The sequence below is a fragment of the Tetranychus urticae genome, chromosome 3 (assembly GCF_039701765.1).
Source record: "Tetranychus urticae isolate SD_2017Ah chromosome 3, NJAU_TeUrti_SD_1.0, whole genome shotgun sequence".
NCBI lineage: Eukaryota > Metazoa > Arthropoda > Arachnida > Trombidiformes > Tetranychidae > Tetranychus > Tetranychus urticae.
Window position 1 is genome coordinate 1,730,457 of NC_142960.1, and position 22,949 is coordinate 1,753,405.

The 22,949-nt window shown below is 32.6% G+C and overlaps 3 protein-coding genes, 1 long non-coding RNA gene and 1 pseudogene across 5 annotated transcripts; 2 read left to right on the forward strand and 3 right to left on the reverse strand.

Annotated features, from left to right (window-relative positions):
- Positions 1-1,378: 1,378 nt before the first annotated feature.
- On the reverse strand, positions 1,379-4,169 carry LOC107365833 (raf homolog serine/threonine-protein kinase Raf). Its single transcript, XM_015933398.3, has 4 exons — positions 3,622-4,169; positions 2,987-3,458; positions 2,145-2,747; positions 1,379-2,048 (listed from the first exon to the last, which is right to left on the reverse strand). Exons 1-4 carry the CDS (start codon positions 3,976-3,978, stop codon positions 1,483-1,485), a joined length of 1,998 nt encoding a protein of 665 aa, XP_015788884.1. The 5' UTR covers positions 3,979-4,169; the 3' UTR covers positions 1,379-1,482.
- A 1,506-nt stretch (positions 4,170-5,675) lies between these two features.
- LOC112539265 (uncharacterized) lies at positions 5,676-8,662 on the reverse strand. The gene is made up of 2 exons (XR_003082948.2): positions 8,527-8,662; positions 5,676-6,401 (listed from the first exon to the last, which is right to left on the reverse strand). It is a non-coding gene; the product is annotated as an uncharacterized LOC112539265 (long non-coding RNA).
- A 726-nt stretch (positions 8,663-9,388) lies between these two features.
- On the reverse strand, positions 9,389-12,881 carry LOC107365832 (small G protein signaling modulator 3). Its single transcript, XM_015933397.3, has 3 exons — positions 12,567-12,881; positions 9,952-12,244; positions 9,389-9,871 (listed from the first exon to the last, which is right to left on the reverse strand). Exons 2-3 carry the CDS (start codon positions 12,171-12,173, stop codon positions 9,736-9,738), a joined length of 2,358 nt encoding a protein of 785 aa, XP_015788883.1. The 5' UTR covers positions 12,174-12,244; positions 12,567-12,881; the 3' UTR covers positions 9,389-9,735.
- A 991-nt stretch (positions 12,882-13,872) lies between these two features.
- LOC107365713 (ankyrin repeat domain-containing protein 13C pseudogene) lies at positions 13,873-15,048 on the forward strand (annotated as a pseudogene). The gene has a single exon (XR_016199598.1). The product of XR_016199598.1 is annotated as an ankyrin repeat domain-containing protein 13C pseudogene (transcript).
- An 84-nt stretch (positions 15,049-15,132) lies between these two features.
- Positions 15,133-21,399, forward strand: LOC107365831 (adhesion G protein-coupled receptor L4). Its single transcript, XM_015933396.3, has 10 exons — positions 15,133-15,208; positions 15,304-15,321; positions 15,768-15,834; positions 17,158-17,638; positions 17,699-17,758; positions 18,344-18,999; positions 19,404-19,981; positions 20,101-20,330; positions 20,441-20,762; positions 20,848-21,399. Exons 3-10 carry the CDS (start codon positions 15,771-15,773, stop codon positions 21,139-21,141), a joined length of 2,685 nt encoding a protein of 894 aa, XP_015788882.2. The 5' UTR covers positions 15,133-15,208; positions 15,304-15,321; positions 15,768-15,770; the 3' UTR covers positions 21,142-21,399.
- Positions 21,400-22,949: the final 1,550 nt, after the last annotated feature.

Below are 22,949 nucleotides of genomic sequence, written 5' to 3' on the forward strand. Positions count from 1 at the left end.
TTTATTTAATCCATAAGAAAATCTTTTCACCATTAACTATCTTTGAATTAAAGTCATCAATTGAAATATGCTCTGTTTTTTGCATACAAATAACCAGTTGATACCTCAATGGTTTTGACGCTAACAATTGTCTTCTGTTTGTTTTACAGATTTCAATGCATGCTAGATATTATTTAACCTGCTTTTTTATTCAACTGTAATTACGTTAATTCGATGATCTAAAAGACTATTTGCAAGGTGAATAAACTTAAACAGTAAAGAGGCATATTTCATCAAAATGGACTTACGTCCAATGGAATCATATCAAACGTTATTTTGTGAAGAGGACATAGAAAAATGAACGCTGAAAACGCTCCTGTTCGGCCAAAATCTTGTCCGAAAGCAGACTGTACTTAAATTTAATACAGTCGACTACCTGAAATAGTCCATCGAGTCCCTTCTCTGGAAAATTTAATTTAAAATTTTTTTGATAAAATCCAATCGCAAACAATTGCAAATCATTAATCATGTGTTCATAAATAGACAAATTTCGGTAAAATTTACGCACAAAATCATGAATTCAAATTTTCATTACCATTGAAAATCGCGCTCATTTTTTTCGTCACACAAAAAAAGGGAAAATTTTAGGTAGTCGACTGTATTATAGACTTTCCGCTCGTTTGAGACCACTGCCTGATATCTGCTAAACTACAAATTAAATAGACACAATCGTGTGTCGGGCATAAACGCAAATAAAAGAAGCATTTTGACCAATTAAAAAATGTTGTAGAGTGTGATCTGGAGCCATCGATCTTGCAGCGGAAAATGATCTACTGTTATAAACAAAAGAGTTCATTTCTGTACAGCATGTGCATATGCATAAGATCAGCCAGTATACTGAATTGTCCTTTTGTATTCCTAATCCACGGGATATGGCCAAAAACAGTTTTACTTGACAAGATTGTGGCTAAACAGGAGCGTTTCCAGCGCCCATTCAAAGTTAAACATCTTTTCTCACTGTCTTCTTCAAAAAATAACATTTAAATGCCTCTTTACTGTACAAGTATTCAAGTTTATCGCCTTTCAAATAGTCAGTGAATTAACAGTGAATTTGCAAATGTCTATGGAGCATAATTACGGAAAATCGATTGATTAAGAACGGAATTGGTAATTGTTTGATCTCGAAAAATGCCTAGTTCATTGCAAAATAAAGATATAAATCAACCGGATTCAAATGATTATAACATACATCAATATCTAGAATTCATTTGGTTTCTTTAAAACAATTTAGATGAAAATAAAGCACAAAACCAAAAAATTTACTGACAATAATGTAAGCAATTAATTTTTTATGATTTTTGATTTGAAATCGGCTTTCAAAGACATTCAGACTCTGATGTTTTCATTTTAAATCGTCAATTTTTTATTTTGAAAGAATAGAAGTAATTTACTGAAAGAAGGATGAAAGATGAGAAATAAAGAGATAAAATGAATTAAGAGAAATTAGGTAAAACTATAGAAGGGAAAAGCTGTATATTGTGAGTTAATAGGAGTTTTTGGAGAGGCACAAACGGGTCCCCAAAAATCTTCTGACTGTATATGCGTCCTATTCAATGTTGGTTCTGAAGTAGATCGATGTATCTTTGGCAATGATCTGGACAAGGATTCAAGTGAAGCCAAGATTTGACGAAACAAAGGTCTGTCTTCTTTTGCAAATGTAATACAGTCTTCTATTAAGCGTATCACTGCTTTAGGGGTGTCTTTTCTGCATTTGGTTAAATCGGGCCTAAGTATACCTCGTCCGACCATAAAAAGGATTTGATCTTTGTTATTTATGTTACTGTATGGTAATTGCTGAGTGAACAGTTCAAACATGACAATACCAAAGGCATAAACATCGGATTGGAAGGAAAATGGATTTGCATCTTTCATTCTGATAACTTCTGGTGCCATCCATAGAATGGAACCCGTAGGCTGATTAAATTGTTGAGATCCGTTCCACTTGGTTTTAACAGTTGCTAAACCAAAATCACCTATCTTTACAGTTAAATCTTCATGTAAAAATATATCTAAATAGGAAAAGAAACAAAAATGTAATGAGTTAAAAATGATTCAAAACCATTGTTTCGACAAAATATTAAGATGATTGAGAAAAAGATACTTACTGTTCGTTTTAAGATCACGATGAATAATATTTTTTGCATGCAAGTAATCCATTCCTTGGGCAGTTTGCCGGCAAATGTCTATAGATTGGGCAAGTTCAAATTTGGTTTCGAGTACATGGAGATGCTTGTAAAGAGATGAACCTTCGCACCATTGAGTAACTATCGTAAGCTGAGGCTTAGAAACACAGCCCATAAAAAGAAGTATATTAACATGGCGAGTTTTTCTTAGCACAGCAACTTCGTTTTTAAAAGCTTGTAATTGTGCAGGAGTTGGATTGGTAACGTTCAATTTTTTAAGTGCCACTGGTCCATGCCAATGACCTCGATATACTGTTCCAAAAGAACCACAACCTATTCTAGGTCCAGTGAAAATTTCGTCATGTGCTATTTCCCAGTCTTCAATTTGTTCCCTTCCAGTTGTGCTAGGTTTTCCTTTGTTTACTAAATTTTTAGCTGAACTTTCGTCAGCTGATCGTGCTCTAGGACGCCATTGTTGACCTCCGATCCGTGTGTTAGTGGGTGAACCTCCAGCACTTTGAGTTCTCGTAGGACTTGTTGCATTGTTTGCCGCTTCACTGTTATTAGTGTAAATACTATTGTAACCTATTTAGAGAAAGAAAAGAAAAGGTCATGATTAAGACTGAGTTAATGAAAAGCAATAGAGGTAACCTAAATTCAACAAAGTAAATTAGCATAAGGTAGAGGTTTGTATTTGAACAAATTCATGGAATGCAAAGATAAGGTTGGAGAGGACAGAGTGATGGGACAAATAAAATGTTAGTAAAACAAGAATGAGTTTGGAGAAGATGCAATTTAAATGAGTGCTATTCAGACAAACTAACCCGATGATGATGTTGGATATTTGTGAAACTCTTCCGAAAAACTTTGATTATTTTGGTTAACACAATAAACATTAGGAGCAGATGTAGATCTTTCTCTTTGTGAGAATCCTGATGTTTGTGCTTTACGCCGAGTCGATCCATTCATAGATTCCCGAATTTGATTAAATGGTGGTTGATATTCTGATGCAGATGAAGATGATGATGAAACTCCATGTTGGGAAACTTGACTGGGTGGTTGAAAGTAAGGTCCACTTGAAGGATTGGAGGATGCCTTGTAGTAATTTGTATTATTTAGTGCTAAAAGATGCCCATAGTAGTTTGAAGAGTCAACATTTAAAGGTGAACATAAGCTGGGCACAAGGCTAGCACATCTCTGATGGAAACGAAAGTTACAGGTTTGACATCTAAAACCATGCCATAATAAACGGCGACAACACTCACAAAAGGCAAGTGAGAAGAAGGTCTTGCGAACCTGAGAATGAGAAAAGAAAAATCAATGTAAATAATGATTAAAGTCAACAAATTGATAAAATAATGAGAGCAGAGGGAACAAAAGGAATAGACTGAGAAAGACATAAAAAAAATTTGCAATAAGGTTGAGTGGTCAATAAGGGTTAAAAGTAAAAAGCAATTACAAAATTATGAGATATGGAAGTCCTAATAGGAGAAGCTCTGGCTTCAACGACAATCTCTTTTCCCTCTAAAGTGCTTATATCTTGATTCCAATCGATTCGGGCGTGAGTGGTATATGTGTATACATCACATATCTCGGGCGTTAATTTTCTGATGTCCATTGCTTTTTTGAGAGCTTCTCCAACTGTTTGGCCTGCTTTTACCTTGAATGAAGTTTTTTCATTGTTAGGTAGATGAGCTCTAACAACAGAGCTCAATGGAGATTTAGGTGTCATCGGTGGTCCACCTACAACTGAATCAGAACCAGGACCATATAGTGAAGAATTGTTCCAATAGAATTGGGTTTGTTCTTGCTCCATGGAACTACTATTTCCAGAACAAAGCAAAAATGCTCCAAAGGAAAGTTAAATTGTTTTAGCAACGAGAAAAGACCACCAATCGATTCACTCGGGTTTAACAAATATCAAACAATTGCAATTAAAGCACAGTTTAACCAATTTCCAATTGCAAAATCAACACAAACATTACAATTTTCAGAATCAGAATTGAAATTTACTTTTACTATTTTAACGCACTCTCGCAAATACAATACATCACGTGATACCTTACCATTAAATGTTATCTCCACAAATGTCGCTGCTTGCCTTTTGTCTGTCTTTCTTGTGAATTTCAGCTGTCATTTAATTGGTAACCAAACATTTTCACTTTCTTATTTAATTATAATTAATTAGTTATTGTGTATTTTTTTATCAGTTTGATTTAAAATAATTTTAATGTCGCTCTGAAGTTTCATCGGTGAACTTTTCATCAGTTAATCTGTGTTTAATATTGAATTAAGTTAGGAACCAAGATTACATTGGTCTTTGTATGGACTTTTTCCATGTGCTCGATACATCTGCCATTTGACACAAATATAAATTGACCATAAAAACAGATGAACCTGAATAATGCATGTAAATTAGAAAGAATCTAACCGGATCAACAGAAATTTATGGAAATCAGTTATTTCTGTTAAGGACTAAGTTGATAAAATGAGCAGTGAAATATTAGACGGTATGAAAGGTTTATCTTTTTGTCTGGCAAAGATGATTGATCCCGGAATGATAATTTGAATCATGAACTAATCATATCGGACTATATGGGGTCATGCTAAAGATCAAAGATGTTTATTCCCAACATGTTTGTTTTGGCCGTTGTTAAATTCAATACAATATATTATATTATAAAAGATATTCTGATGCCGATCAATGAAGAAAACATTTGGAATACGGAATCTTTCAATCCTTTAGTTGAAGAGGAAGGCTAACTTCAGAGTGTCTGCCTGGGTTTTGGTCAAGGCTGCAACATTTACTTTACCAATATTGAGAAGAGTGGCATCAGGAAATGCTAAAGCCTTTATAGCCAGTCTTTCCAGTCTAACCATTTAAACGAGAAAATAGCGAGATATATGTTAAACATTGAAACAATTGTTGACTGGTTTAAGAACTAAATTAATATTCATTTTCTTGTTTGTCCTGTCAGTTGGCTCTTTAGTCTCAAGCTGTGTGGATTGTGACTGTTCCTAGGAGTAAAAAAGTGTGTGGCGTGAAAATAGCATGAATGGCTTGGTTTCAAGTAGAACCCAATGATCGACCTTTTCCGACTTGTTAGGCACAACTTAAGCAAGTTTGCATCACTGCTTTCAAGAAATGCCGGGTGAAAAGGAGTGAAAATAATTCAGAAAAAACTTGAATTTATTTAATGAATCTTTTTAAAAATTATTCAACTTTACGATCCGATTTGCTTTCATGTAAGCCATGAACTCTTCTGTTGTAAGAGAAAATTATGGAAGCCATAACTATGACCAAAACACTCGAATGTATTTTATAAATGAAGATGCTGATGATATATCAGGTTATTGAGTGAAAATAAGTTTCGATTTGACTCGAAACTCGACTAGAAAATTGATTAAAGCTTTATTCAAACAGCCAATGAATGTTAAACTTAAACAAATTTAAACAATTCATTTGTTCTGGAAACTGAATATTGCGTCTAGAAAAAAGTTTGATGTCATTAATTACCTTTTCAGGATCAATTTATTGAGACAACAAGTGAATGAATATCACTTGTTTGCAATATATTTGTTCAATTTTTACAAACCAAATTAAGTCAAACAATGAATCGCTGGTTGAAATGACGGAAGCAAAATAAGATAACTTTTGGGTTACAAGGGAAAACTTGGAGTTATAAAAGGTAGATAAGCAAGTGAAAATGAAAAATGGCAAAAAAAGAGTTAAAATGCATTCAAAAAAACAAATATAAGTTACAATATGGATTGAGGATTGGTTTTGAAAATTGATTTGAATTCATATGAGTTGATGTGAGTTCATCTCATGGTCGAGAATCCACCAAATCCTTCATCAAAGATGTCAGCCTCGAATCCCTTGGAACCAACTTCTGGGAATTTCCTTCGTTCGCGTCTTAAATTAGTTAACAGCTGATATCTTTCAGGATCAAACACTTGGGATCGAAGTAAATATTGAGACGGAATCATCAAAAATTGATGTTTCATCTCCGATGAGGGCTGTAAAGAGGCAGACATTGGTCCACCTGAACCAAGACCAGCTAAACCCATAGTATTTGTCAGCCTGGATGATCCTTCAGGAGTTGAAATATGACGACAATCGATGGGAATGATGAAGCCCATTAATCCAACCAAGACGATAATTAATGACAACTCAACTCTTAACATTTTGTTTTATTGCTTCTTTTATCCTCGCTTCTCGCTACTAATTATTGATTACTGCAAGTAAAAAATTAATACACAATAATCAGTGAACATCTCAATTTTATTATAAACTTGGGTAAGACAAATCTGGTTAATATTGCAAGATGTACTTCAATAACCTAATGCTAACCACAAAACCTGAGTCTAAATTTCATTCAAAATGTATGATTACAATCAAAACCTTCCTATCACCACAATTGTTTTCAATCAACTAATTCAATTCTCATTTAGAAATGGTTATTCAATGAAACCAGCTTTAGCCTGAAGCCGAGTAACAACAACCCAAAACCAGAAAACCTCACTTTATAAAAGACTAATGAAGTCACTTGGACCCAATGATATCAAAAGCATAACCACAACAGTTTAAAGATTGAAATACTCAAAGATAACAGCATTTAGAAATGAAAAGTCCATTGAAATTTCCTGAGAAACTCATATCTCTATAAACTGATATTAGTTTATTCATTCATGTAAATTACTTCCATGTATCTAAATTAATGACTTTTCCTTCCATCATCCTCTTTGAGTAATTTCAAGTATCTATTCCCTGGACTGAAATGTTAACAATTTGTTGATTCTAATTTTCTTCACTCATTCATTAAAGCAACATGTTAATTCCATGTAAGCCTGGAAGAAAGCAATGAATGTTGAAACATGAAAATTCAATAGTCAAGTTAACCTGAAAAAAGTGTCATCTTCATTATTACAAAACATCATTTTATGTAAATTGATTACTGAAAAGTAAATGTTTAATTGAAGCGGTTTTTTCAAATGAGGGTAAAAATGTAAATAATGTTACTTTCTGTTGATTTAATTTTATAATTATAACAAGTGTTAATCATTGTTTCTAATTGCTTCATCTAAATTGCTTTTCTGTTAACTTATATGCATAATTTATGAGATGGCAAAGGTAAAGGTTGAGATTAACCTTTGGTTACTATTATTTAATGTTTAGTTTTTCATCATCTCTCATCACTTTGTTAATTACATTAGACTTTTCTCCATCAATTTAACTTGCCTCTTGGATAGTTTAATTAAATTATTAATTCAGATCCGATTGGACAGAATGGTGTGAAACTGAATTGAAAGTTGTCCATTGTAAATTAGCAAATGAGTTTAAGTCACAATTGTATTATGAATAATTTAATCACACTTGTCTCACCAATTTGTTTACCCAATTGAAAAGTCAACACTTTTCCGATCATTTCAATTGAGAAGCATTTTAATTTAGTAAATTATTTGAATGACAATGAGAAACATATACAATCTCAATCAATATTCACTGCTTTACCATTTTAAATTAATTGTTTTACCTATTCAATGGTATTCAGTGGCATCATCAATTAGCTAAATTGTGTTGCAAACTGTTTTCACAATCAGACAAAATGAACAAACAGAATTAATTTCATGTGATGAGCGTAATTGAAATTATGGAAATTAATGTTCAACCTTTTTCAAAAGTCTAACCTGATGAAATTGAAGCCTCAAGTGGCCTTTAACTGTGATTAGTGTTCAAGACACATTTAAGAAGCTAAATCAAATTACATTTTTATCACAAATTTAAATTACTCCGTGAGTCTAGTAAATGATTATCATTATGTTTAACTAGATATTGTCATTAATTTATGGAAACAATTCTCTTGAGCTATTCCATCTCAACCTGTCTTGATATTTCAAAAACACTATTCAAGGTATTTTAAGCTATTGCTTAAACACTTTAATCAAATGAAATAATTAAACTCAAGACAATTCAATTGCAAATCAGAGTCAAGATTAAATCTCTCAACAGTCCATCCGATAATAAAGGGAAACCAGTATTTAAGCTACAACATGGTTTAAATTGATTATCGGTGGGTCGCTCATTCACTTTTAGGCTAAATCCTGGTTAAAGTGATTGAATAAGCTGATGGTTGCTCTAATTATCAATCAATTAGCTTTACTAGTGAATATCAACAGAAGGCTGAAATGTGAAATTACGATCCTCGCTAACTGAGGTTTATGAGTTAATCAATGTTTGTACAGTTTTTCTTGATATCATTGATTATTTTAGCTTGAAATTTGCTCTAAATAGTGTTGATGTGATTTCAATCACATAAGATCAAAGTAAATTGTAAAATAACTTATAACAAGTGGGACTTACCTTACAGAAAGTTGATCAATGGTCAGCCGATTGTCTCTTAGCGTCTATTTGACTTGGCGATTTCAACTATAACTGTGATCAAAGATATTGGATTGTTATAACACTTGATCTAATTTGTAAATGGTTCATTTCAGGCAGATTGCTGTAAATTTTATAATAAACTAATAGGTTAGAAGCGCCGTCGCAACTTAATTCACAAAGGTTACTTGTGGTAATATTAGAGCAAACTCATGGGCCAACGGGGAGTTAAAAGCTAATTGTGTTTGAATCAATAACCAAGTTTCTATAATTCAAGGGTCATTATCAACAGTCCAGTCTGAAATTTGCTCAACCAGAGTTTCTCCATCAGGGTTGCCATTTTTGTAGCTTTCAATACATCCATTTGTTAAGAGACATTTCTGACTAAATGAGATTGTATTTATAATGATTATAAAACGATGATTCGAGGTTATCCCGATTTTTTGATAATATTATCTTTCAAAATTATCTTTCCTTCTGGTAATCCACACATTGGCATATGCACTTGCCTTTTAAACGCATTGCTGCGCTTATTTGTAACCCTAACCTTTAACTCACTTTGAAGTATATTTTGAGTTGCGAGTTTATCCAAGTAATCCAATTTTTCTTTAACTCCGTTTACAACTAAATCTTCGACAAACCATATCGTTTATAAAAATATTGATCAAGTGAATAGTGAATGATTAGTGAATTAACATAAAAATTACGTGATTTATGATATAAAAGTGTTCAATTGTGGATACATTAACCTCGCCGAGTAAATTGCAATATCTAAATGAAAAATTTATTAATAGCATAGTGCAATATTTAATAGCATAATCGGAAATGATTTAAAGCGAAATGATCAGAGGTGAAATTGGTTTGAATTTTATTATTATCTTGAAATTTATTAACAAGTGTGAAATAATTAAATAGATTCAAAGGTACAGAACACAGAGAAAAATACGAAGAATTAAATAAATTGCTGTTTATTGTGGTGATTTGCTCATTTGTTATTTAAAACACAAGAAGGAATCTTGATATAAAATAATGGAATGGAAATATTGATAATTAGATTTATCAGTTTTGTTCCCGTTCTTTTGACTAGTTCTTTGATTGATTTTTATGAGGTAAGACAGGGATGCAAATTGAAGATTTCAATGTCCATTGCCAAAGAATTAAGATTAAATTCTTCAATTGAATGCCATGGAATTAAATGTCCCACGAAAAGAGATGATGTTTAACGAGCATATCTTTAACACCTTCCTTGGATACTGGAGACTTAGGAGTGGGGTTTTCTTGGACTTCGGCATTGATGTTCATGTTAAACGAGAACTGCGTCAAGAGTCTGTGATTAAAATAGTAAAAACAATTAAATTAAAATAAGACATGAATAAATATTAAAAATTATAAATTAAGTAATCTTACTTTAATTCGGCTCTAATCATCTTCCAAACTGGACTGTTAACAAAACTCCAGTTGTGATAAAATTTGGCTAATATGTGAGGTTGAGTTCCGCAAATGATTGAGAACCATTCATGAAGAATTTTTTGATTTAAAGCAACACAAACTAATGATCGTAATTTAACGTCCATTGGTTCATATTCAAGGTTTTGATTAATGTGGGCAACACTTCGATATAAAATTTCACATGGACTGAGAACACGGGCAAATTCATCTAAACGAAAGGTTCGAGTAAGCACCAGACGAGAGTATACAGAGTTAAAGTCACTTTCAATACAAGATGAAACGATTGTTTCGATAACATTCCAAGGGTGCATAGCAATGAAAAGTGTCCTTCGAAGTCCATGAAATAGAATTGCTTTGAATATGGAACAAAATCGTCCTCTAACAAGATCATTAATATAAGGCACGACTCTATCATCACCGGCGATACTATATTCACCATGCCTTTCATCCAACAGCTCAACAAATTTAGCTGGAAACCAGCCTCTTTGGCCATTTAATTCACCTATCCAACAATGTTCATCTCGCTCATTAATAATCGTAATAATATCATTTTTAGAAAAACCAAGTTCATCTGAATCATGCCTTTGGAAATCAATTAAGGCTTTGGCTCGTCTTAATTGGTTCTTTGCCTTCTTGTAATTGTCATAACCTTCTTCGTAATCAAAATCGTCTCTGTCAATTTTTGAATAATCTGGCTCCAAGTTAGCTTTGAAATTATGATCATAGGATTCAAAATGTTTCCCGATGGCTACAATAGCTTCATGTAGTTCCATTAAGATGGAGGTTTGACGGATATTTTTAGATTTAATGTCTTGATCGAATTGGTCACTGGTAAACGAAGGAAGAGCCAAAAATGAGGCTCCATGAGTATTAAGGTTCATCAAATTAATACTGGCCATGTCTTTTTTTATATAATCAACGTATTGGGCTCCTGACTTCCAATAGGAAAGTAAATTTTCCTGGCATGTAATGTTGGATGGTAAATCAGACAACCTATTAAATATAATAGCTGCGTCAGTACCATCAGTTAATAAATGTCTTGTTTCCAACAATAATCCAATTGTTAACTGAAATAACACAATGGATCCATAATAGAAATAAAGATCCCAGAAAAGGAAAAGTACAAACGTTTTAGGAATAAAGCCAGCAAATAAACTTGAAAACCAATGACAGGTAATCAATGTAATATCAAGATCGTCTTTTTTAAGAAGATCATCCAAATAAGAACAATTGTTGACAATTAATTTGATTAATATACGTTGATGATCAAAGGCTTTTAGTTCATTAAGACAGGATAAAGTTAACCAAAAAGCATCCTCTTCATCACAAACAAGCAAGAGATATGCTGCAATGATTGGAATATTAACAGAATCACATGAAGTAGATAGGGGATTGGATCCACTTCGATGAAGCCACTTAATTACTCGAAGAATCCTTCGTAATCTTTCAATACCGACTGAGGTAATGTCCATGAAACAAGCATTATTTGGGAGAACATTCAAAATTTGTTTATCAGGTATAGGTCCCACATGATTAGATTGGTCACACATTTGAGCATAAGTCCATTTGCTGTTGTTTTTCAGAGCCATCCCTTTGCTGAATCTTAACCATAACTGTGCTCGCATAGATCCAGGTAGACCACCTTTAACCAGTTCATCAAGGACTCGAGTATGTCTTATTTGAGGCTCTACTTGAGACCACATCATTTTTGGTAAAACTGCTTCATTGTAAGTAAACTCCAGATAAGCGATCCATTTGTTTCTCAATTTTTCTTCCTCGGTACCTTCCTCTGGATCCTCTGGAAGCTTTGATCTGCTTTTTTCCTCGTTGCTTTTTGCAATGATAAACCCATATTCATCAAACTTATGAGCTGGGTGAGAGTCTTCTGGTTGAGAGAAAGCAGCTAATAAGTCTTGAGGCCACATTGATGGTGTTAAAAAGGAGAAAGGTCCATCAGCATGAGGGATTAAAGATGTTCCTTGTTTAGATGAGTCAAATACATTATGGCCAACGTAACTATTTCCAGTAGTAGATAGAACGGGTTTATTGTTTGGATCTGAGGAAGAGTTGTCTTCATCCTCTGAATCACTCACAGTATCTGGTTTTTGATTGAATGTATTTATGTATCCGTCATGACTTGATCCTCGAAGAGACAATGATTTCATAAATGAGATTGCCATATTTATTAACAGTCGTTTATTATTGATGGATGATTGATTGCAGAAATCAAATAATAAAATGTGTAAGATAACTGTGGGAAAAGGATAGTATTGCACAGAAAATTAGGTTAGACAGTTGAATAGCTTTTAGGTTTTGCTACAAAAAATATAATGTATATTATTTTATGATGTTATTATAAATCTGTAAGCATGTTTCTAAATCACAATTAAATAGTTCAGCCACCATTATAATGTTATTATAATAAGGCTCATTCTCGTTGGAATATTAGAGCTGTTCATTTATAATTCACATATTTTGGTATTAACATCCACAACTGTGAATGGAACTTTCAGTTAATTTAGACAATTATCGATAAATGTTAATTATAAAAACGAAAAAAACAGATTAATTACCTTTAATAAATAGCCATAAATGTAATTCTTATTATTGATAAGATTGAAGTCCAACAATTATAGAAGAGTATTTGAGGAAGTCGAATAGAGTTGACATATGGTAACATAACAAATAAACAAAAAAGGTAAATATTGAATTGAACAAATCATAGGAAACACAACATTGTGGATTTAATTTAGTGTGTAATGACCATTCCTTGGATTAAATCAGGAGTAGTGAAAGTTATGAGAAATCAAGAATGAATTAGTTAATTTGGTCAATTTTAAACAACAGGCTAAGCCTAGAATGTTTTTATTTTGACTAGAAACAGAAATAAAATTTAACCAATGCGTAGTCGAGTTCAAGGGATATAAACTTGAGTGTAAACATTACCGAAATCTAATAAATAATTCAATTCTACTTTATTTTGTAGCTTTTTAATTAGTGTGTTTCGATAGATATATTTTTCGATGATTTAGCACGAAAAATGTCATCACACTGGTCGCACCAATTTGTTTACCCAATTGTAAAGTCAACATTTTTCCAATCATCTAAATTGAGAAAGATTTTAATTTACTAAATCATTTAAATGACAATGAGAATACGATTCAATGTGCAATTAAATCTCAATCAATATTCACTACTTAATCATTTTAAATTAATTGTTTCGCGAATTAAATGATATAACATGGTCGCGTCATCAATTAGCTAAATTGTGCCACCAAATTCAACTGTTTTGACGATTCAACAAAATGAAAAAAAAAAACAGAATTAATTTCATGTGTTGAGCGTAAAATGAAATATCAAACAACTTGTTTTACTGTTTGAATTTGATGTGTAAATAGTGAAAATAGCTTACCTAGAAATAGCTCGAGAGGTTATACTCACAACAACTTGTCAGGCAAAGTTATTACAGTGACTGTAATACAGTCAGACTGTAACAGTCTCTACTTTTTCTTTCTTGTACTGAAAATTAATAATTTAAAATTATTAATTTTAAATTATATTTATATCTATAAATTAAACCTGCCACAGCCATCTTACAATGTCTTATGAAGATGAATTCCCTCTAAAAGCGTGTTTTCATATTTGATTTTAAACGGATTCTCCAGCTTCTCAAACCAGGTTATATAAATGCCAAAGATATCCATGGCACGATAAGTTTATACTAAACAGGTAAGTTAAGTTTTTACTTGTTTACTTTTGCACTTTACCTTGTATTAATTGCCAAAAATTCCCTTTAATTTATACGTTCTACCAATTGATCTACTAAGATCAAATCTTGATCGTTTTTATTATTCCAAATGTTTTAATCATTTGCTTGTTATGTTAAATTTAGATAATAAGCCGCTTCACTTAGCTGTTTTGCTTGGCCACAAGGAATGTATACAATTGCTCCTCGCCCATGGAGCTCCAGTCAAAGTGAAAAATAACCAAGGATGGAGTCCACTAGCTGAAGCAATTAGCTACGGGGATCGACAGCCAAAAAACTGAAAAAACGATCAAAAGAAGCCATGGAAATTCGTAGACCGGATATTGTACGTGCTCTTAACCAAATGAGAAATTTCAGTATGAAATTGAAATGGGATTTTCAAACAGTCAGAGGATCGTCGTTCATCAATTAGAACGTGGCGATATAAGTTTCGTTTTCATTGGTGATGCTAAACCATCACACTCTCTGACTGTCATGGATAACAAAATGAAAGTATATCAAAGGTTACGTTATGAGAAATTTGAAGTAGAAATCGAAGATGAGGTTGATATTTTGATGTCACAAGATATAGTTGCTGCTCAAATGTCAACTAAAAGTATAACCTTTACACGAGCTCAGTCAGGATGGCTGTTTCGTGAAGATAAAACTGAAATGGTTGGACCTTTTATGGCTGATTTTTATTACATTGGAGGTCTTTATCTGGAATCTAGAAAACGAAGAGAACATTTAACAGCAGAAGATCTTCAGCGAAATCGAGCTATGGTTGAAAATTTTGCTCATGGAGCAGTTACCGGTTCTATAGCTATCGACCCTTACCTCGAACCTCCTCCAAGAAGAAGATCACTTCCTCCACCACCTAAATGTACCGTTTCTTGGGAGGAACATACAAGTTTTCCTCCCGGCGAACCTCCAAATCTTGTACGATAATGATCATTGCAATAATAATCATTCTCCAATTGTTTATTAATGTTTTCAAAAAAAAATCTTTATAAACCTCATTACACGTTTCATATTTATTGCCCTTCAATGAAAAAATTTAGTTTTGCTGTTAAACTTGAGTGATAGGGTTAAATTTTGATTTCATTCATTTTATGCAAATAATCATCATTGTCTATTATAGATTTAAAGAGACTCAAATGATTTGTTTAATTAGATTGTTAACGTTTGATTTTTAGTTTCATTTCAAATATTTCAATTCCATTATTTGTAACAACTCGGACAACATTGCAAGATTTTCAGTTAACCTAACTGTTAACAATAAACTTGCAATTGAAAATTTTGAAAAATAATCAACTGTGAACATAAAAAGGTGTTGAAGATGACGCCACATATCAAACAGTAAACTTGTGTAAATATCATTAATCAGTTTGATTTGATTCAACAAAGGAAGCATACGATAAAAATGTTTTACTTCTCCATGTTCACGGATTAACAATCAGTCAATTGAAAGTAAGTTTTTGTGAAAATAATTTTGTTTCATTTCAATTTCTCATCCATTAAATCTCATCGTTTCCATATTGATTTAACATCATTTTGGACTCAAGATCAACCAGGTTAACTCCGTAAGTAACAATTTTATTGCTTTCAATGTCAATGATTTAGTCATTGATTATAATAATCTTTCCTTACTTTTAATGTTATCTTACACTTAAAAATGCCTGATACCTTAACATAATGCATTCATTTTACAACCTTTGTCCGCACAAACTCCTGTAGTCCGATTTCACCTGTAGTCTAACCTCAACATCTAACCTTAAATTAAGCTGAAAATGGTCTTTGATAGTCTTGCCAAAAATAGTAGTCGACAGATTTTAATTTTAATAATCTAAATTTCTGCCGAAATCAATTGTTCCATCAAAATGCAACTAAACATTTATCAATTTTACTGCCTACTTTTACCCAATAAGGCTTATTTGCATCGCTTTTCAGTTTCACCTCTTCACTATTTTGAATCCTTTATCTCAACTATTTATACTAATGTTTATTTTTCAATTTCAACTTCATCTAGGTAATGGTTAGATTGACTGACTCATCTTCATCGTTAATTACTTTGATTATCCTTTTCTCGTCACAATGTAAGTAACTTGAAACGGCATTTATCGCTTTCATTCTGAGTTTATTTTTGTCATTTTTGATCATTGATTGCAATGAAACACTAATAATGTTAAACAAAGTCATTTTAGTTTCTTGCTGGTTTCATGTTAGCTTTATATTAGTTTTATCAGTCATTCATTGTTATCTGTTAAAGCTATCGGTATAGCATGAGGCAACAATTTACTGTTAATCGCTATCATTAAATCACATATTGTCTACCATTTTGCTTGTATGCTTTTTGTTGCGCCAATCTTGAGTAAGTCAATCTAGTAAAAATATAATAGCTTGGCTCATATCTCGATTAATGGAAACAGCCCATCAAAACGGCCTAAAGAAAGGTATATGTCAAGCAAAAAAAAGGTTGAAAACTGAAAAGTTAACATTTTCAAGTATAATTACATTTTATCACATTATCCCATTACTTTATTGGCATGAAATTTTTTCCCATATCTTAAGTGTACATTATTAATCCAAGTTGATGTCAGCTACAAGGTGATATCCACTACAGAAGGAATCTCATCCAATTCACACTGATTTAGATGAGATTGAATCAGGATAGTTTTGATCAGTCAAACCTAAAGTTGTTCATCATTTAAAGCTATCAGATTGTTTGTCTTCAATTAGCTGAGCTCCAGATTTGAGTGAATGTCTCTCGATATTTGACAAACGATATGAAAATTTAGCTATTTTTTCCTTAACAGGCATTAATGGCTTTCACCTCTGGTTACTGTGATACTCTTGCTCATGCATTTTCAACTTTTTTCGTGATATCGTACAAGTTATCGTAGTCGAAGTTATTTCGAAAAATGGATTCAAGTAATGGATTCAGCATGAAATTTCCCATCATAAATGATTATAACAAAAAGATTTCTCTCTAGGCAGTTTACCTTATTCTTTTGGTCTTCATCCTTTGCCAACCTCTTAATAAACTCTAAGTGTAGTTGATGGATAATTATGACAAATTATATCAAATTATTTCCTATCAATATCTACTAATCTAATAATAATTGATTATAAACGCTCGCTGAATCAATCTTATTCGTGTGACCGTTGAGTGTTTCCTTAAATTGAAATGGTTAACGGATGCACGGCTTTATTTGGTGTAAGGAAGTTATAAAAACAATAATAGCTCTACTAATAGTTACAAACATAGTTAGTAGCAATTAATAAGTTATAAATAATTTGCATTCATCCAGAAATAGCCGATGATTGTATTTGTAATTAATGTTTTATGAGAAAAATTCAAGACTCAAGCTGACTCAATTTCACCGACAATTAATCAATGTTTAATCTCTGCTCTACAGACGTCCGAACAGATGACATCGATTTGATCAAAGAAAGATGTGAAGAAGCGTCGATACCAGAAAGTAATGCCGTATGTTATCCGGACAGAGGCCGTATCTATGTTTATGATACTGAAAAAAAGTCTTTCGATGAGGCAAGGCGTTGGTGTAGACAAAAGTTTAGTGCCATTCGAGAGGCCGATCTCATTTCAATAGAGTCCTGTGATGCATGGAACAAGATTCCCGATCTTATGCAAAAGTTTGTACCAATTAAACAAGCTAAAGGGTCAACTGATTGGATATGGACTCAACTAATTTCTGGTCCAAGAATTAAAGACACCAAGATTCCTGAAACTGTCATGGAACATTTGAATGGTCATTTGAATACCAAGGAAACCTCTAATATACCTAAAGATTGCTGGAAAAATGTCGACTCTACTCAGCAATCAAAAGGCACCAATGTTGTGGTTATCCTGGTTAATGGATTAACAATAACACCAAAGTGAGTTTAATCACAATCAATCATTACCATTTAACGTCATTGAATCAATTTTAATTGCAGATTAGTTCCTCGTTCCTTGGATAACAGTGGCCATGCTTTGTGTGAATTTAGATTCACTCCGTAAGTTGATTTATGGTGCTAAAAATGATTATCAGAGTAAAATTCAGCAGAATTTTGTTCATATTTAGAGATAAATCAAAACACAGTTTAATCATGAAATTGTATCTCAACTCGTCAGTGACAATTTTTATTGTCAAAATGTAATCATTGGTAACATTTGTTTTTGGTAACATTAATTAGCTTTTATTATCAATTTTGGTTACATTCATTGAGTCAAATTTGACAGAAAATTTTGGTGAAAATTTTCAAAATAGAACTGATTTTAGCAAAAGATTTTCCAGTAACTGAACTTGTTGAATACGAAGATCAATGGCAAAGAGCAATTACTTAAACACGTGAAACTAGTCTTATCATAACAACCATTATTGATTAGTTCATGCTTAATACAACCAGATTAACAAGAATAAAACATCTCATACTTTTGTTTTGATTGATTATCATCTCAAGAATATATTGATTAAAATGAGCAACAATAACATGGTTACAACTTGCAGAGATAAAAATGAATGAATAATAGCTGATTTACATCTGGTAAAGTGAGTAAAGAATCCTTTTAATTTCACTTTATTTCTTTTTACCTTTCAGGGGAATAATTTCCACACCACCAGAGATCACTGAAACACCACCAACAACAGAAGATAGATCGGTTGAACCTTTGACTGAAGATCCTATCAAGACAAACGTTTCTGATGCCGATCAAACCAAGAAAAAAGTTGATAACATTTTAGTGACACTGACTGCTGACTTGAAATCAGATGAACAGCCAGCTCAAAAAGTAACTGAAGTTTTATTGGAAAACTTGCAAAATGATAGTTTCGTCCTATCGACCTCCGACCATTTGGACAAAACTGTAGAATTGGCTCGAGAGTTGGTTGATAAAATTGGAGTTGATCTGGCCACTATTGGAAATAAAACCGTTGCCGTTTATGAACGAATTACATTTACTAAACAAGTTTGCTCCATTTTTTCAACTCTAATGGAAGACAGAAATGAACAATGTTGGAATGAAACTGGCACAAAAGACACCAAAGTCCAGGCAAATTCAATCATTACAACAACGGAAAAGGCTGGCTTGGATTTGGCCTGTGAATTGGACAGAAGTGCCGTTATTCCGGTTGATGCCGATTCAATTCAAATGGAAGTCTATGCTTTTGATAATGAAACTGAAATGATTGATCAATTGGCTTTTCCAAGTAAACAGTTATCTGGCAAAGAACTGGCTGAAATTAAATTTCCAAAAGGTAAGTTTTGTTTATATTAAGAGGGAAATGAGCGAATCAAGATAATAATTAATTTCCAGGTTTCATGGTTGATCAGGCTAAATACAATTAAACTGTACATTATCTGATTGTTGGATTTGTTAGTTTGTTGGTTTTTTACCGTCTCATATAACAAGCATTGAATTACCTTAAATTTACACTGATGAACCTGTTTCATTTCGTAAACAGTTTTATTGTTTATATTGAAAGATCATGAAAGGTGATTGTGAAAGTTATCATGTTAACAATTATTTAGTTGTCATGATAATAAAACTTTACTAAGCTAATTTAGATTTTCCTTTTCATGGTTAATTTTCGCAAATATTTCATTGATGATTTGCTTCATTTCCAAGTTGCTATGATTTAATTTTTGGTCTTTTTCTTAGGGATCGACTTTGGCATTGCCATGGCTGCATCGCCTTGTGGTCGTCCAACTGGACTTGGTACTATCATTAAAGAAATAACAACTTACATGAGTCCGCCAGAAGAAATGAAAGATATCGTTTCTCAACTTGTTTCATTCAGTTTTGGTGAAACTGTGGAGGATGTAAACGTCCAAGTATCATTGGCACATTCATCTATTAAACGTCGTGGTGATGTTGTTCAATGTGTCTTTTGGGACTCTGTAAATAAAGCGTGGAACTCATCTGGATGTGTTTATGATGAAGTTGCTTCGACTCGCCGTAAAACTGTTTGTCATTGTACACATTTAACCAATTTTGCCATCCTAATGGACATGACAGGACGCGAAGAAGATGACCAGGCCAAATCCATTTTATCCCTTATCTGTTTGACAGCATCAGTTATTTCGTTAATTTTAACCATCTTTTTCCTCATAACTTTGCCTCCTGTCAAAAGCACTCCAATCACAAACAAGCGAGTCGCCATAACCACAAATCTCTGCATCTGCCTTCTGGTCAGCAATTTCATTCTAATGTTTGGTGTTGAACACACTGAAAGTATAGTAAGTATTATTTTGCATCTAAAGGAATGAAAAATGTTTCAAAAATTATGTAAAAATCTCAAAAGCGATATTTTTATTTTTCAATCTTGTATAATTTTTTCAATTTACTTGTTTTTCAGCTATGGTGTCGAGTCATCTCTGCAACCCTATTTTACAGTTTAGCGGCCACATTTACTTGGATGTTACTCGAAGGGTATCTTTTATATCAAATGATTGTTGTGGTTCCATTAAATTTTGAGTTCAGAAGTCGCTGGCTATACTTGCTTGGCTATGGACTAGCCCTCATCTGGTTGGGTGTTACTATTGCAGTATTGGGTCCACAGGGGTTATATGATGACACAAGTTATTAGTAAGTATTGAACAAATTTCATGTTTAATCGCTTTAATTTACAGATGCAACAGCCAAGATTCATTGATATAACATCCAATTAATCTATATTTTGTTAATTACTCTTTTAGCTGTTGGATTTCTAACCCAATAAATCCCTCTCGGATTTGGTTTTTTGCTGGCCCTGTTGCTCTAATTATTTTGTTAAATACATTTATCTATGGTAAATCAATCCAGATCGCTTTATTAAGTAATTTAAAGAAGAAAAATTGGGCTGCTCGAGGGACGAGACCCGATCAAAAGTCTCAAGACAATCATCTAGTTAGACGCTGGTTAAAAGGTTCATGTTCACTTATGATATTACTAGGAATCACTTGGTCAATTGGTTTCCTTTATTTCCATGAATATTCAAATTGGCTTTCATATGCATTCATCATTGTCAATGGATCTCAAGTAAGTCCGCTTGCAGTAGAGCTGCTTTAAACATAATTTATTCAATGTAATCAATGATATTAATTTATTTTACCTTTTATTTTAGGGTGTTTTCATTTTCCTTTTCGAGATAGTAACTAACAGCAAAGCTCGTCCTGCAATAATCAGAATGGTTTCTGGCAAATTCCCATCAACACAAGTATCATCAGTATCAAAGACTTCATCCAGTAATCCACTCTCAACATTATCGACAAGAAGCTCAAAGCTGACTGGTCAGCAAAGTCTTCATGGCAAAGATTCGTCTAAAGGAAGCGCAATTTCAACGATCTCCAATGCTATCACGGAACGGAAGAAAACTAATAATGGAAACCAATCCCCTGTGACAATGGAATTAAAATGAAGTTAATATCCTGTAAAAGTTATTTTGTCCATTGTAAATTAGCAAATGAGTTTAACTCACAATTGGAATTGTATTATGAATAATTTAATCACACTTGTCGCACCAATTTGTTTACCCAATTGTAAAATCAACATTTTTCCGATCATTTCAATTAACTAAGATTTTAATTCCCTAAATCATTTGAATGACAATGAGAAACTTATACGATTCAATGTACAATACAATCTCAATCAATATTCACTACTTAATCATTTTAAACTAATTGTTTCGCCTATTCAACGGTATAACATGGTCGCGTCATCAATTAGCTAAATTGTGTTGCAAATTCAACTGTTTTCACGATTCAACAAAATGTACAAACAAATTTCATTTCTTGAGCTAAATTGAAATTATGGGAATTAACCTTTTTTAAAAGTCTAACCTGACTTGGTGAATTGGAAACCTCAACTGGCCTTAAACCTCAACCTCAACGATGATTATTATTCATTTCAAGTCAAATGCAAGAAGCTAAATCAAATCACAGGTATTTTAAGCTATTATACAATTCAATGAAATGAAATAATTAAACTTAAGACACTTTAATCACGAATCAAAGTCAATATTAAATCTCTCAACAGCCCATCCGATTGATAATCAAGTGAAACTAAACAGTATTTTAAGCTTCAACCTGGTCTTAATTGATTATCGGTTTGTCACACATTCAATGTTAGGCTAAATCCTGTTTAAGTCATTGGGTAAGCTGATGGTTGAACCAATTTTAGGTGCATTATCAATCAATTAGATTCACCAATATCATTAGAAATCTGAAATCTCAAATTAGGATTCTCGCTTATTAGCTAATGTGGTTTAAACTTGCATCAATGTTTGTTCAATTTTGCTTGATATCATAGATTATTTCAGCTTAAGTAGTGTTGAAATGATTCAATAATAGATTACAGTACCTTTACAGAAAGTTGATCAATGGTCAGCCGATTGTCTCTTAGAGTCTTATTCAACTTGGCGATTACTTGTGGTAGTATTAGAGCAAACTCAGGGGCCATCGGGGAGTCAAAAGTTAATTGTTTTTAAATCAATAACCAAGTTTATATAATTCAAGGGTCTTTATCAACAGTTATCCAGTCTGAAATTTGCTTAACCAAAGTGAGAGACCATCAGGCTTCTGTAATTTTTCATTGCATCCATTTGTTTTTCCTTCAATTTTTAGACATGTGAATTGAAGTGAATTTGTATTTATAATGATTATAAAACGATAATTCGAGGTTATCCTGATTTTAGAAAAGATTATCTCCCAAAATTATCTTTCCTTCTTGTGGAGCACACATTGGTGCATATACAAATGCTTGCCATTCAAACGCGTTGCTCCGCTTATTTGTAACCCTAACCTTCAATGATTTTTACAGCTTCTGTTGGCTGTTTCTGTGAAACCAGTCACATTATTTCCGTTTATTGAATACTATTTGTCATCATTGACAAGGTTATTATTTTTTAGATAAACCTTGAATCCAGAAAAGTTCAGAAAACTAACTCACTTGAAGTACATTTTAAGTTACGAGGTTATCCAAGTAATCCAATTTTTCATTTACTCCGTTTACAACTAAACCTTTGATAAACCATATCGTTAATAAAAATATTGATCAAGTAGTGAATTAACATGAAAATTAAGTGATTTTATAATATAAAAGTGTTCAATTGTGGATACATTCACCTCACCGAGTAAACCAGCTGAGTGGTTTTAATTTTAAATTTTCAAATCAAAACATATCATTGGATGGAACCATCATCAAATATCAATTGTGTCTGTAAGCTTC